Below are 14,695 nucleotides of genomic sequence, written 5' to 3'. Positions count from 1 at the left end.
ACCACAAATTCAATATTTGCAATCTTTCATATGCCGTTTGAGTCAATCAAACATGCCTTTGTTTTCTGATGAGTTCTGACATTCCAGAATGGAATACGGCTTTATGAATTATGGCATCACAGAAGAGAGAGTTCATCCCAACTTAATGAAGTTTCTCGTGATAGGTTACCCCCTCTAGAGTCAAATGGTCACCAGAGGGCTCTCTCGGACAGCCTTCAGTTACATTTCCTTTCCAGGATGCCAAGCCCCTAAGAATAAAATAAACAACACCACAACTCATGATTCAGACAAACAAAGACCTTGTGTGGCACTGGAGAAGAGATGGAGCCTATGATGCAAGTCCCAAGCTTTTGCTGGCTTAGAGGAAGGCCTGATGGGAGTACCACTCTCCTGTAACCAGACTTTTTATGAGACCCAGCGTCCGCTCTGATTTTTGCTGCCAATTGACAAGAACTCTTATGACCCTATTTTGAAAACAAACCTATTTTATCGCTGCAATCAGCTCTCCTATTTCATCTGCTACAGATTACAGTTGGGGTCACAATGCAGCTTGTCACTAATATTGTAACCCATATTTCAGTCAAAATGGACATTCCATTGCCTACAGTAGTGTTTCTCAACTGTGGCAACTTTATGATGTCTGGAGTTCAGCTTCCAGAATTCCCATGACTGGCTGGGGAATTCTGGGAGTTGAAGTCCACACATTATAAAGTTGCCAATGTTGAGAAACACAGGCCTACACAAAGTCTAGCATGGTGGTGGTGTGTGGATGTGGGTGTGAAAGAGACGGAGGGAGGGAGAGAAAAGGGTAGTAGACTTTTGCCAAAATTAATGTTTTATTGGTTACCTGGTCATTTCTCAGTGAATTACAGGCTATGTTTTCCCCAAGTTGCTTCCAGATGTTTACATCTGTTAAATGCTTATTTATTTCTTCTCTGTACAATTTCTGAGAATCAGCTTTGGTGAAACATCTATGTACAGGTGACTTGACTTACAACCATCCATTTGACTTACAACATCCATTTAGTGACTACTTGAAATTACAACAGTACTGAAAAAAGTGACTTATGAAGAGGAAACCATTTTTCATACTTACAATTGTTGCAGCATCTCCATTGTCACATGATCAAAATTGGATGCTTGGCAACTGGTTCATACTTATGATGGTTGCAGTGTCCCAGAGCTACATGATCTTCTGACAAGCAAAGTCAATAGGAAAGCCAGTTTCACTTAACAACCATGTTACTAAATTAACAACAGCTATGATTCACTTAATAACTGTGGCATGAAAGATTGTAAAATGGGGCACAACTCAGTTAACAACTGTCTCGCTTAGCAACAAAATTTTGGGCTCAGTTGTGGTTTTAAATTAAGGACTGTCTGTAGGAGGTGGGGGGGATTTGGTTTTTAAAACTCAATTGACAGATCAGAAATAAGCTGGAAGTTACTGTATACAGAATTCTACAAACAGCCATTCAAAATAAGGATATTATTTGCTGAGTTTACAAGCTCTACAATACCAAACTGTGGTTTAGGGGTGTTTTTTTTTTTTTTTTTAGCTTAGAACTGTTGTGAAAATTTAGTTTTATCATCTTCAGGTCCCCAGAAAAATTGCAACAAGATGTTTTGGGATTACAATTTTCAGAATTCCCCAAATGCTGCAACCAACAACTATTCTAACTAAAGAATTCTGGGAGTTGAACCCGTACAGAGGGCATCTAGGGTAGAAACATTGATTTATGACTTAATTCGTCTTGCAAAGTCAGCCAATTGTTATTTATTCAATAAAGTAATGTTACACAAGTTATTGCTGTGAGCACAACCTTGGTGTTGAATTTATGATTAATATTGGGATTTTTTTATATACCAAAGTAGTCAAAAACCTATATCAGATAACACCAATCTGGGCACAGGGATCACTATTCATTTGCCAAAGACCCTCAAGAACTATCTTTTGTAGCCTCCAGAAGGCTAATAATAAGAGGGCGTATTGAATTATTCTACAGAATATTCCACAGAATATTCTTTATTCTGATATAAAGAAGATAATTAATTCTGAAGATACATGACCTCTAATAGAATCAAAAAAGATTCTGAGTGCAGCATGTTTTGTTAAATTAAATACTCTTTCTTGAGAATGGACAAAGTCATAAGAGTTAAAAAAGTAGGAAATTAAAATACTGATAAATTGATGCTTAGAAATGCGCTCAAGTGTTGACATCCATTAAAAAAGATTAACAGTATTAATGATTCATGGACGCAGCAAAAAGACATCTTGTAATAACAAAATCTATTACAGGTAGTTCTCAACTTACAACAATTTGTTTAATGACCATTTAAAGTTACAACAACACTGAAAAAAGTGATCATTTTTCACACTTGCGACTGTTGTAGCATCCCCAAGGTCATGTGATCAAAATTCAGACACTTGGCAATTGAGGCAATTGAGTATTTATGATGATCGCAGTGTCCCAGGGTCACGTCATCCCCTTTTGTGACCTTCTGACAAGCAAATTTGATGGGGAAGCCAGATTCACTTAACAACAGTTTGACTAATTTAACAACTATGGTGATTCACTTAACAACTGTGGCAAGAAAAGTCGTAAAATGAGGTAAACTCACTTAACAAATGATTCACTTAGCAACAGAAATTTTGGGCTCAATTGTGGTCATAAGTCGAGAAGTACCTGTATTAACTGCTGCTGATGAATCTGCTAATATCTGCTGTAAACTTTTATAATGAAAAAAATGTAAACCTCTTATGATATACAGTACATGTGTGCTGTTCCAGTTTTTAATACTGTTTACCTTTTGTGGCTCCTAAAAATATACTTCAAAACAATCTCAAACACTGTAAATACAAAAAAGTATAATTTGTTTTGCTTTCCACACTCCAAGGGATTTAGTATACTTTGTCAGGGAAACAATTCTGAATAAAGCTGGATTTTATGCTTTCAGAACTGAGGGAAAGAACCATTGCTGCTGTTGAAAGAATCCTAGCCATATCCTGAAATTAGCTTGGAGGCTAAATTAAACATGTAATAGAAAGGCCAACTCTGTCATTAAGCTGACTGAAGTAGTAATTTTGGACAGCAGACTAGAAAGATCAATGGATTGGGACTATTATTTCAGAATTAGCTTCTTAAGCAGCCACTTTACAGCCCACCTTCTTTGTACGAACTCAGAGCACCATATATCATGTGCCATCCTCCACTTGATCCTCTCAAAAAGACCATAAGATAGACAATTGAGAATTCTATGGCAAGATATTGATTTGACCATGTATTCTCCCAACTAAAGCCCATCACACCAGCTTACCATGTTGTTTATCTTCTGAGTCAGCCTTCCATAAGCATTATTTTAAGAGGATTCGTGATGATGCCTATAGGGCTACCAGCCATCTGGAGGATGACTAACAGTGCAGTTGCCATTAGGAAAGTGGACCAGAAGGAGCACCAGAAAGTACCCAAATCTCCTGCATCACAGGACAGTCTCCTCCTAACTCACATGGAAGGACTTCTTGGCTTACCTCAGTTAAATATCTGCAGACCACTCCAGCATTCAAAATCAGACCTTATAACTTGAGCCTTAGCTATCCATTTCCCCTTCCTTTACTTCTTTGCTGCCAAAGAGTTTGGGAGATTTGACAAAGTTGCCTACAGTATTTTGTGTCCTTGAATTGACCTAGGAAAAGTATTGCTACTACATCCACTTTAGCTCCTTAAAGACTGTTTGACCAAGAATAGTAACCTTGCATAGAAAATTTAAAAGCTCTGTCAGTCAAGAAGCAGATAAATGACATATATGGCAATGCTGTAATCCTTACATTTAAATGTATGTTGAGATATTTAAATTTAGTAGCTGGGACAGTGGGGTTGTACAATAAGTAAGAACACACAGTTATAACTGATTGGTCGGAGAGAGCTGGCTCCTACATGAGGTAATCTAAGCTGTGATTGGTTGCTGTGGGTGCAAAGGGGGAGTTTCCTTGTTTCCTGCCTTTTTTCCTATGTGCTCTGTAATTTACCCCATGATGTTCCTGCTGTGTTGATTTACCTGATGATCTCCTGTTTGCCTATCTAGTTTGCTGTATAGATAGATGTAAAATATATTTATCTACATAAAACTACAAGTTCGTGTCAATGTGTCTGACTTCATTTGGACACCAGCTGTGCAATTCCCTGACAATGTAGGAATGAAACTGCATTAACTGCAGAGCTTGGAAGAGAGACAAGTGAAGATCAGTAGAAGGCTGGGACCTTCTGTATGTTATAGGTCAATGATGGCGAACCTTTTAGAGACTGAGTGCCCAAAATGCAACCCAAAACCCACTTATGCATTGTCGGGTGCTGGGTAGGTGTGGCCCATTGGGTGGGCATGGCTATGGTGGTAACGCCAGACTGGGTGGGACTAAAAAGTTCAATCAATTAATTCCAACTTTGCGAGATCTTTTTTTTCCCCGCAATAAGTTGAAATTGACTGATTGATTGAACCTTTTTTTTTTTTTTGCACACTGCGGCAGAGGCCTAAAGCGAAAAGGTTTTATAAAACCCAGCTGAAGGCCTAGGACTGGGACGATGGCATGCGTGCCCACAGAGAGGGCTCTGAGTGCCGCCTCTGGCACCCGTGCATAGGTTCGCCACCACTGTTATAGGTTCATGATGTTTCTTCACTAGAAGTTTCTACAGAAATAATTCTGTAGAGTTTAAAAGGCTAGGAATGTGTGATTATTTTTTTTTTAAAAAAAGTTGAGGATAGCACTCAATTTTCAAGTCATGTGTGAAGGATTGCATTTGAGAAATTTCCTGGGACAAAGAAAGGACTAGGACCAGATCAAAACAAACATAAATTCAGTCAAACAAAATTGAAATTAAATTCATTGAACACAATTAATGGGTTACTCCACTTTTATCATATAAAATGTACAATTCAGTGGGAACTTTAAAATGAACTCCACAAGATGCATCATTTGAGGGAGGGGGTCTCAAGTTATGCCCCTTTCATAGATAGTTTTTCCCAGCCTTGTGGCCCAGAACGCTAGAAAAAGAACCCAATGTTAGATACTGAATCAAGTGAGGTTTATCAGTTGAAGCTATCTCTACCACATGATGTATGTATTCCACTATTGCCACTTTTCCAACTAGCAATAACTGTTCAAGATCTCAGGTAAAGAAAACTATGCAGCACTACTTCAATACAATACAACAAATATTATCTTCTTGAAAAGTATGCTGTGCCTCCTGGCTATGGTGTCTTTCCTCAGAGAGTGGTTGTAGAAGTTGTCTGCCATTTCCTTTTTTCGATTTGCTATCTGTAAGATAGTAAGATGTATTCTAGAAGCTCAAAAATAGATCTAGGTTGAAGCACCATCACTGCATGGAATGTCAAAGCCTTCACCTACATTCTTAATCACCACCAGTTTATCAAACAGTTTGAAGGAGAGTGGAACTTGGGACATACACATGTCATTTTGGTCTCTAGCTTCAGTATTGTTCAAGAAGAGATGGGGACCATTACCAGTGCTTTCTTCATGAGAAACATCTACAAAATCTTCAGATTCTTCCACAGGACTCAAAAATCTTTGCCCCTTATATTCAGAAAGTAGGATTTCATCAGAGACTACCTCATCCTCCTTGGGAGAATGTTCCTCTTCTTTTCCTTTGACAAATCCCAAGAAGTCCATTGTTGTATCAGTAACTGACTCCTCTTTGTCAAATGAAGGTTCTACAACCAATGGTTCCATGGGGCTGTTGGATTCCACTGGTTCCATAAAACTCAATTTTACCTGGGCCTGAAAAACATTAATAAAATGGTTGTTTGGTGTTAGATTCATCTCAAACTATTTTTGTTTAATCATACTTTATTGAATCAATGACAATTAGGAGAATCTGCACCCTGGGATAAGACAAATGATTTACAAGCTACAGTAGATATGATTACACAAATCAATGTGCCAAAAAGGAATACCGTATTTTCCGGCGTATAAAACGACTTTCCAAACCATGCAAAACTTCTCCAAAGTCGGGGGTCGTCTTATAAGCCCAGTCGTCTTATACGCCAGAAAATACGGTACTTCATTAAACATAATGTGGGAGACTAGGCTCTACAGATTTCTATTAAGCTGCTTTAAGATGAATGGTGGTCAGGTTTTTTTTTTTTTTTTTTACCAAATTAGGGTGTTTTCCCATCTTATCCAGTATTGTGTGCTCTGAGTGGCAATTCTGCTCTAATTTGGCCATCTGGAAATGCTAACAGAGGTTAAGTTGTCTTTCTAACTTAATTGGAAGGAAACCTGCACTGCTATATATTAGGGCTGGCTGAGGAATTCTGGGAGTTGAAGTCCACACCTCTTCAGGTTGCAAGGTTGAAAAACACTGATCTACAGAGTACAAGAGCAGAGCACAAATTTAGGCCAAAGAGATACTCTTTGAAAAAGATCCTCAAAAAAAGATTTATCCTACAGACCCAAAGTGCTCTAATGTCAACCACTTGATAGCTGTGTTTCTGGTATATTCAAAGAAGTGTCCTTCTCCCATTTTACAGATAGTCCTCAACTTATGATCATAACTGAGCCCAAAATTTATGTTGTGAAGTGAGAAATTTGTTAAGTGAGTTTTACCCCATTTTATGACTTTTCTTTTGTTAAGTGAGTCACTACAGTTGTTAAATTAGTAAGGGTTGTTAAATGAATCTGGCTTCTCCATTGACTTTGCTTGTCAGAAGATCACAAAAGGGTATCGCATGACCCTGGGACACTGCAATTGTTATAAATATGAACCACTTGTCAAGCATCCAAGTGTAAATCACATGATCATGGGGATGCTGCAATGGTCACAAGTGTGAAAAATAGTCATAAGTCCCTTTTTTCAGTGCCATTGTAACTTTGAATGGTCACTAAATGAACTGTTGTAAGTCGAGGACTACCTGTATACTGTTCTGTGAGCTGCTAAAGTACCTTTTTTTTAGCTTCTCAGTCTCAAATACAGAGCTCTCCGGTGATCAAGAGACCATCTGCTACTGCTATCTCCTACTGCAGTGTTTCCCAAACTTGACAATTTTAAGGCATGAGGACTTCAACTCCCAGAATTCCACAGCCAGCAATGCTGGCTGTGGAATTCTGGGAGTTGAAGTCCTCATGCCTTAAAATTGTCAAGTTTGGGAAACACTGTCCTACTGATAAAACATGCAGTGATCCTCATCCAATAAATGAAGAACTCACAATAACATGATGTACAACACAAGTGTCAAACTTGCCACGTCATGTGATGTGTCGCGATGTATCGCAACTTTTTTCGCATTGCTGGAGCTGAGGTGGGTGTGGTCTCTACATGATGCAACTGACCCACGGGCCAGCAATTTGACACCCCTGATGCAGAAAATCTTCACTTGAAGCTCACCTGCTCTGCTTCTGCTATGGTGTGGAACTTCACAGCTTCTGTATTAGCAGGATCTGGCAGTGCTGAGCAGAATACATTTTTCATTCTGGAACAGATGTTAAAACAATGGTTTGGGAAGCAGAACTGGGAGTGGGGAAGTTGCTTAGCTCTTGGAAGGGCAGGAAAAGCTCAAGAAACAGATGTGGTTCATTTGCATATCTCCAGTTTTAAATAGTTTATGCATTTGCAAATCAGGTTAAGCCAGGACCTACAACCAGGTCCTATAGAACTCTTCTACATACTGTAGGAACATAGTAGACTCACTTATAATGCTAAATCATCATGTCCAATTAAAAGCAGATAATAATATGTCTTGGCATCATGTGCAAACTAGGTCATTGATCTTTAATACATCTGATCGCCCTGAAAGATAGGCTGGTAGCATGATCTCCCATATTACAGATATGGAATGCTATTGGTGCTGCAAGACAATGCCTTTGCTAGAATTTCTATCAGAGCTGGGATAACAAGTGACAATTCCCCAGCTCATGTTCTCAGCTGCTTTACTGCATCAACTCGCTGAAGGCACATAGTGGATGATTAATTAGCTGACTTTGGAATCAACTGTCCAGGGAGAGAACAGTTGCTCACGGCAGCTGCTTAGGAGTTAATTTTATGTTTCCTAACCACATTTTTTTAGGTAATTTCAAAAAAATTTTTTGCCTTATACAAATCAGTTTACATAGCCCATGCCATCTAATTCAGTTTACAAATTAATATTCATCAAGGAAAACAGAGTTTATTAAATCTGGAGTCTCTTTCTTGTACAATAGGTGCTGAATACTATGCAAAGAGTATTGCGAATGTCATAAAAAGTGTTACAGACCTCAACCAAAATTGAGCTCAAAATTTTTGTTGCTAAGTGAGAGAATTGTTAAGTGAGTTTTGTCCCATTTTATGATTTTTTTGTGACAGTTGTTAAGTGAATCACTGCAGTTGTTAAACTAGTAACACAGTTTTTAAGTGACTCTGGCTTCCCCACTGACTTTGCAAAAGGTGATCAAGTGACCCCCCCCAGGACACAGCAACCATCATAAATACAGTATGAGTCAGTTGCCAAGTGTCCAAATTTTGATCACGTGACCATGGGGATGCTGCAATGGTCATAAGTGTGAAAAATGATCATAAGTCATTTTTTCTGTACCATTGTAACTTTGAATGGTCACTATATGAACTATTGTAAATCCAGGGTTCTCTCCCTTCATCATCGTTATTTGGCCAGTCTACAGACAAAACTTCCTAGGTATTAAAGCAGGCAGTTCTCTGCTGCCCTTGCACATGGCTTCATCATAGTTACCTTTTTTTGAGAAAGTAGAAGATGGTGGTGACAATAAGGATGACTCCAAAAATCCCTATAAATAGAAAGCTAAGCACCGGTGGCAGCTGCTTGAGATCTAGAAAGGAAGAAAAGCCACGAGAAGCTATTGCTACTGTTGGAATTTCAGAGGGAGAACTCAGAAGGAAGAGAAACTATTATACCTGGAGCTTTGGTAAGAAATCTATAAAAAGCTTTGCAGTTGTCTTTGTTGTTTGCCGTAGAGACCCAGATGCCAACAAGATAGACAGTGTCAGGCTCTAAGTCCTGGATCGTATACCATGTTTGTGACACGTTGACATCATAATCTGAACAAGAACAAGACAATAATCAGAGCCCTTTGGTTGGCATTTTCCACAACAGCATCACAGCAGCAACCAAATCCTTGGTCCAAATTCCAGTGGTAACCTTGCCAGGATTTTGTCTTCCAAATTGTATGAACCCAAGACACAAAGGTCAGAAACTCATACTCACATGTGATGTTACTGTATTGCTCCTTTTGACAACATATGACATATTTCTTCAGTACACCTGGGCAATCAGAGAGGGCTCTGGGAGGCTTCCACTGGATGACAGCAGAATTTGCTGTTTGGTTAGTCACATTTACATGGGTGGCATCTTCAAGAGACGCTGCAGATCAAAGAGGACAGTTATCAGATTATTGGCTCTTGAGGATCTATACATTCTGTAGATTTCTTCCATCTTTGGGATGATGGTCAGGTTCTCACATCACTTCCTTGAGAAGATGAATATGGAGTTAAGATAAGTTGCAGTCAATTGTTGACCAGGAACCAAAGATGGGCAATTTAGGCCAAGGTTTTGAAATGTTCTCAGGCTGCATTAAATGTTGATTTTAAAAAATAAATAAATCTCAGAGCCCCTGGTTGTAGCTCTGGTGACAAACAATTTGCTATGTTCAAGTGAACATTATATGTGTGTGTTTGCCTGTCAAGTTCTTGCACAACACTAAACTTCTGTAGAATACTGTTTGAAAAACCCTAGTTCAGGAGTAGGCAACCTTGGCTCTTTTATGACTCGTGGACTTCAACTCCCAGAATTCCTGAGCCAGCACAGTCATAAAAGAGCCAAGGTTGCCTACCCCTGCCCTAGTTTATTCCTGAAAGGTTGAAATACTGATCATTGGCTCTCATAGAAGCTATCATTCTTCCTTCTTTTCTGGAAAGTCTAACCTTTCTTTCTTTCCATTCCATGCATTATTACAGCCAATATTATAACGAATTTCTAAATACAGGTAGTCCTTGACTTACAACAATTTGTTTAACAACAATTCAAAATGATGATGGCCCTGAAAAAAGTGACTTGTGACCTGTTTCTCACTCTTATAACTGTCACTGTGTCTGTGTGTGATCAACATTTGGATACTGGGCAACTGGCATGTATTTAGGATTACAGTGGCAGAGTCTTGGGTCACGTGACCTTCATTTGCGACTATCCAAAGGATCTTCCAACAAGCAAAGTCAATGGGGGGAAGTCAGATTCACTTAACAACCACGTGACTCTCTTAACTATCGCTTAACAAGTGTGGCAAAAAAGGCACAAAACATTTAATGACTGCATTGCTTAGTGATGGAAGTCAAGGATAATCTTATATTAAGCACTGATTTACAGAAACCACCTGTTGGGCATTACACAAGACAAAATATAAATTTCTGTTGCCACGGAGGGGGGGGCATATTCTTTTTTTATTATTTATTTATTTAATTTTTATCCTGCCATTATTACTTTATAAGTAACTCAAGGTGGTAAAAGTACATACTCCTTCCTCCTCCTATCTTCCTCTCAACTAGGTTTTGGGTTGAGATGAGAGAGCTCAAGGTTCCCCAGCTGGCTTTTATGCCTAAGGCAGGACTAGAACTCACAGTCTCCTGGTTTCTAGGCCAGCACCTCAACCATGACACCAAACTGGTTCTCTTTGTTAAATAAATACAGTGAAATACTGTAGGTTGTGAAAATGCTCATACATGTTGTCTACAGGTAGTCCTCGACTTACCACAATTCATTTAGTGACCATTCAAAGTTACAACAACACTGAAAAAGTGACCTATGACCATTTTTTACACCTACATCCCCATGATCATGTGATTTACACTCGGATGCTTGACAATGGACTCATTTATAACAGTTACAGCAGGGGTGTCAAACACAATTTCATTAAGGACCACATCAGCATTGTGGTTGCCCTTGGGGGGGGGGCTGGGTGTGTGTGGCCAGGGTGGGTGCGGCCTACTGGGTGGGCGTGGATGGAGTGGGTGTGACCTACTGGGTGGGCATGGCCAGCTCTACATCGTTCACATCAAGGGTGCCTGTGGGGGCCTGGGCAGGAGTAGGACAAATCTGAGGGTCTCTGGCAGAAGGGGGTGGGACCAGGGCCAGCCCCAAGGCATGGTCCATTTCTTCATTCCTCACAAAGGGTGACACCTCCCCAGCATGCACCCAGGGGGCGGGGACGACACGGCAGAGGCTGGTTCCTCACTGTTTCTAGATGCTAAGACTGGAGCTAAGACTGAATGTGCTTCAGCATAGATGGCCACCACAAAATTGTACATTGGCTCCCGGCCGGCCTGGGCCAGGGCCAAGGCAGCGGGGGCCATTCCCTCACTGTTTCCAGGATGGCTTCGCAGGCCACATGAAACCACTTCGCGGGTGGCATCCGCCCCTCGGGCTTTGTGTTTGACATGTCTGAGTTGCAGTGTCACCTTTTGTGACCTTCTGAGGGTCCCAAAGTCAACGGGGAAGCCAGGTTCACTTCACAGCCATGTTACTGACTTAACTGTGGCAAGAAAGGTTGTAAAATGGGGCAAAACTCACTTAACTAATGTCTCGCCTAGCAACAGAAATCTGGGTCTCAGTTGTGGTCATAAGTTGAGGATTACCTCTTTGATAACCCCTACAACAGGTTATCTTACAGTATTTTCAAGATAATGGGCCTTTCACATGACCTGCTAACCACAGGTCTGAGATGCTCTGTTATCTGTTTTTGAGGCATGAGATGCAGCCTCTATCTCCTCCCCAGAATTCCACAGAAGCAGCCTAAATTGGCACTTGGCTGGAAAACTTGAATCGCTGCTTCTGTCTCAAATTAATGTACTGAAAGTTTCCTGCTGCTTCTGCTCACTTGGGAGGGGATCTGTTGGGGTAGTTCTGGATGCTGCTAACTCTGGCCACTTGCTGCCAGCACTGCCATTCTCTTGCAATCCTTCCTGAACTGGAATATTTGGGAGCTGGAGTGAAACCAACATAAGTTTTCCTTATTAGCTAAAGGGAAGAGAAGATTGGTAAACCTCTCTAGTCTTCTAGTCCAACCCCCTGCTCAAGGCACAAGCCTTATATCATCCCAGTCACATGGTTGTCCAGTCTATTTTTGAAAACCTCCAGTGATGCAGCACCCATCAGGCAGGCTATTCCACTGAATAATTGTTCTCACTGTCAGGAAATTTCTCCTTACTTCAAGGTTGGATCTCTGTTTGAGAAATTTCCACCCATTACTTCTTGTCCTGCCCTCTGATGCTTTCGCAGAGTTTCTCAACCTTGACAATTTTAAGGCATGTGGACTTCAACTCCCAGAATTCCACAGCCAGCATTGCTGGCTGTGGAATTCTGGGAGTTGAAGTCCACATGCCTTAAAATTGTCAAGGTTGAGAAACACTGTTTGGAGAATAAGTCAAGAAGGGTGAAAGATAAGCTGGGATGGACTTCTCAATGCACCATAAAACTCCCTCCAGCATTACCTGCACCCTTCTCTCCACCCCACTGGTTTGTCACTTGTGCTGTTTGTAGATAAGATCCACCAGTCTTTTAGAAGTCCAATAAACCCGTGTTCAGAAATCGTCTGAATGACAGGTTACTATTGCAAGCCATCTCCATACCAATGAGCTATTGTTCCAGCAACTTGAAAGATGGCTAAACGCACCATCCCCAGATCTCGCCCCAGACTGTCCTGTTAGAGATGTTTCCACCCAACCAACCACTAACTGGTTAGTGACACGGGGCAGGAGGGAAAAATAAGAGAATCATATTCTTCTGCCAAATCAAGAACCATATTATTCTGATCAATCAATCACTGAAGTAATGCACTTTAACACTGTTCTGAGAAAGAGCTGATGGGTGACAAAATGTTACAGATTTTAAACATTTGAAGTTGTGATGATAGTGTCAGCTTAAAAAGGAAACATACCTCATTAAGCAGTTTATTTAATGACTAGGTGGTTTCACTCATGGGTTGGGGATGAGATGAAGACAGTGTTGTGGGGCCAAGGGGAAGACTGGGTTTAGCAAGATAAGATTGTGCAATGATAAATTGCAAGTTAAGTTGAGTCTAAGAACTTCAAAGTGCTTGAGGCAGAAATGTTAAGCTTGTCAATTCAAAGGTGCAATTGTTCTATCCTTATCTACCTTTTTTTCTGATAAGTTCAAAGATAGAAGAAATAAAGCCGAGGTTCATCAAAAGACAATATCAATTGGCCTACCGGCAAACATTTTTGGGATATTTCTGTCCAAATATGAAGTATCCATTTTTAACTATTGATGGGTCTGACTGATGGGACAAGCAGAGGTGGCAAGTCACCACAACATACTCACCATTTCTATGAAAAAGGTACCCATGTCCAAAAGTTTTCCACTGCTCTGTAGTGTTATATCTGTACACTGCAAAGCGGTAACACCTGTTGGACTCCATTTTCCCTGGAATTTAGAAGCAAAAATCACAGATTTTATGATCATAACCTTAGGAGATACCTGCTGGATTAGACCAAAACTTTATTTTACATAGCATCATATTTCTAACAGTAGAGCTAGATGTTTCTAGAGGTCCTGTGAATAAACATCCCAGATTGTTTTCCCTCCAACATCTGGTATCATGCTAGACCAGTGGTTCTCAACCTGTGGGTCGGGACCCCATTTGGGGTCGAACGACCATTTCACGGGGGTCACCAAACAATGCAGTCCGCCATTTTTTTCCCCTTTTCCTTAGCTGTGCTACTCCATTAATAGACTCTCTTGAATAGAATCTAATTCTATTGGCTTTCAAAAGCCAATAGGAATTGTCCAGGCTGTCTCTGCCCTGCTGAGCCCACCAAAAGTTCCATTCTGCAAACGGTGCTGCACCAGTTGAGTAGTCCTCGACTTACGACCAGTTGAGTAGTCCTCGACTTATGACTGGTTGGGGGGGTCGCGGCATTAAAAAGGTTGAGAACCACTGAGCTAGACTGACTCCACAAATGACTATTTCTATTAGCTCTTGCTAATAATATCCATTTTCCCATCCCATCTAATTCTCTTTTGAAGTCAATGGCCATCCCTACAGCTTCATCCTACAGGTGTAAACAAATATATTGTGTGAACAAGCGCTCCATTACAGCTGTCCTGAAGCCCCTTCACAGGTTTTTCAGAGAATCCTGAAGCCTACAGTCCATTCAACTATGATATAAAGAACCCATGCATAGAGAAAAGAGCAGTGGTTCAAATTACTATCTTTTTCCTTCTTTAGCCTATATTGCACTAGCTGTGTATTTCCAGGATGTCCCACTCTTGCTTTCTTTTATGATTCCAAGATGGTATCATTGACAAAATATGAGCCGGCTTGATATAAGTTGTGCGAACTGCTGAGTCATCCTTGAGCCACTAGGAAAGAGCCGTGGTGGCACAGTGGTTAGAATGCAGTATTGCAGGCTGACTCTGCTCACACTGCCAGGAGTTCAATTCCTTAGATCCTGACCAGCTCAAGGTTGACTCAACCTTCCATCCCTCCAAGGTCAGTAAAATGAGAACCCAGATTGCTGAGGGCAATATGCTGACTCTGTAAACCTCTTAGTGAGAGTTGTAAAGCACTTTGAAGCAGTATATAAGTTTAAGCACTATTGCTAGTTGACAGATGCACCATGCAAAATAGTCATTTTATAGTATGTTTCAGCTAGTCTTTCTGCCC

The 14,695-nt window shown here is 40.5% G+C and overlaps 1 protein-coding gene across 3 annotated transcripts in view; it reads right to left on the bottom strand.

Annotated features, from left to right (window-relative positions):
- Positions 1–4,850: 4,850 nt before the first annotated feature.
- IL12RB1 (interleukin 12 receptor subunit beta 1) overlaps positions 4,851–14,695 on the bottom strand; it is a 67,392-nt gene continuing 57,547 nt past the window's right edge. For all 3 annotated transcript variants that reach the window (XM_039338499.1, XM_039338496.1, XM_039338500.1), the window contains 6 exons: positions 13,351–13,452; positions 9,226–9,381; positions 8,916–9,059; positions 8,734–8,830; positions 7,398–7,482; positions 4,851–5,791 (listed from right to left, as the gene is read on the bottom strand). In XM_039338499.1, coding sequence (XP_039194433.1) covers positions 5,354–5,791; positions 7,398–7,482; positions 8,734–8,830; positions 8,916–9,059; positions 9,226–9,381; positions 13,351–13,452 — 1,022 coding nt within the window. In that variant the 3' untranslated portion in view covers positions 4,851–5,353. The remainder of the gene's footprint in view (positions 5,792–7,397; positions 7,483–8,733; positions 8,831–8,915; positions 9,060–9,225; positions 9,382–13,350; positions 13,453–14,695) is intronic.

Source organism: Crotalus tigris, unplaced genomic scaffold (assembly GCF_016545835.1).
Source record: "Crotalus tigris isolate CLP2741 ecotype Arizona unplaced genomic scaffold, ASM1654583v1 scf7180000017701.1507938, whole genome shotgun sequence".
NCBI lineage: Eukaryota > Metazoa > Chordata > Lepidosauria > Squamata > Viperidae > Crotalus > Crotalus tigris.
The sequence above is the reverse complement of the archived record's forward strand: the minus strand, read 5'-3'. Positions and strand labels throughout refer to the sequence as shown.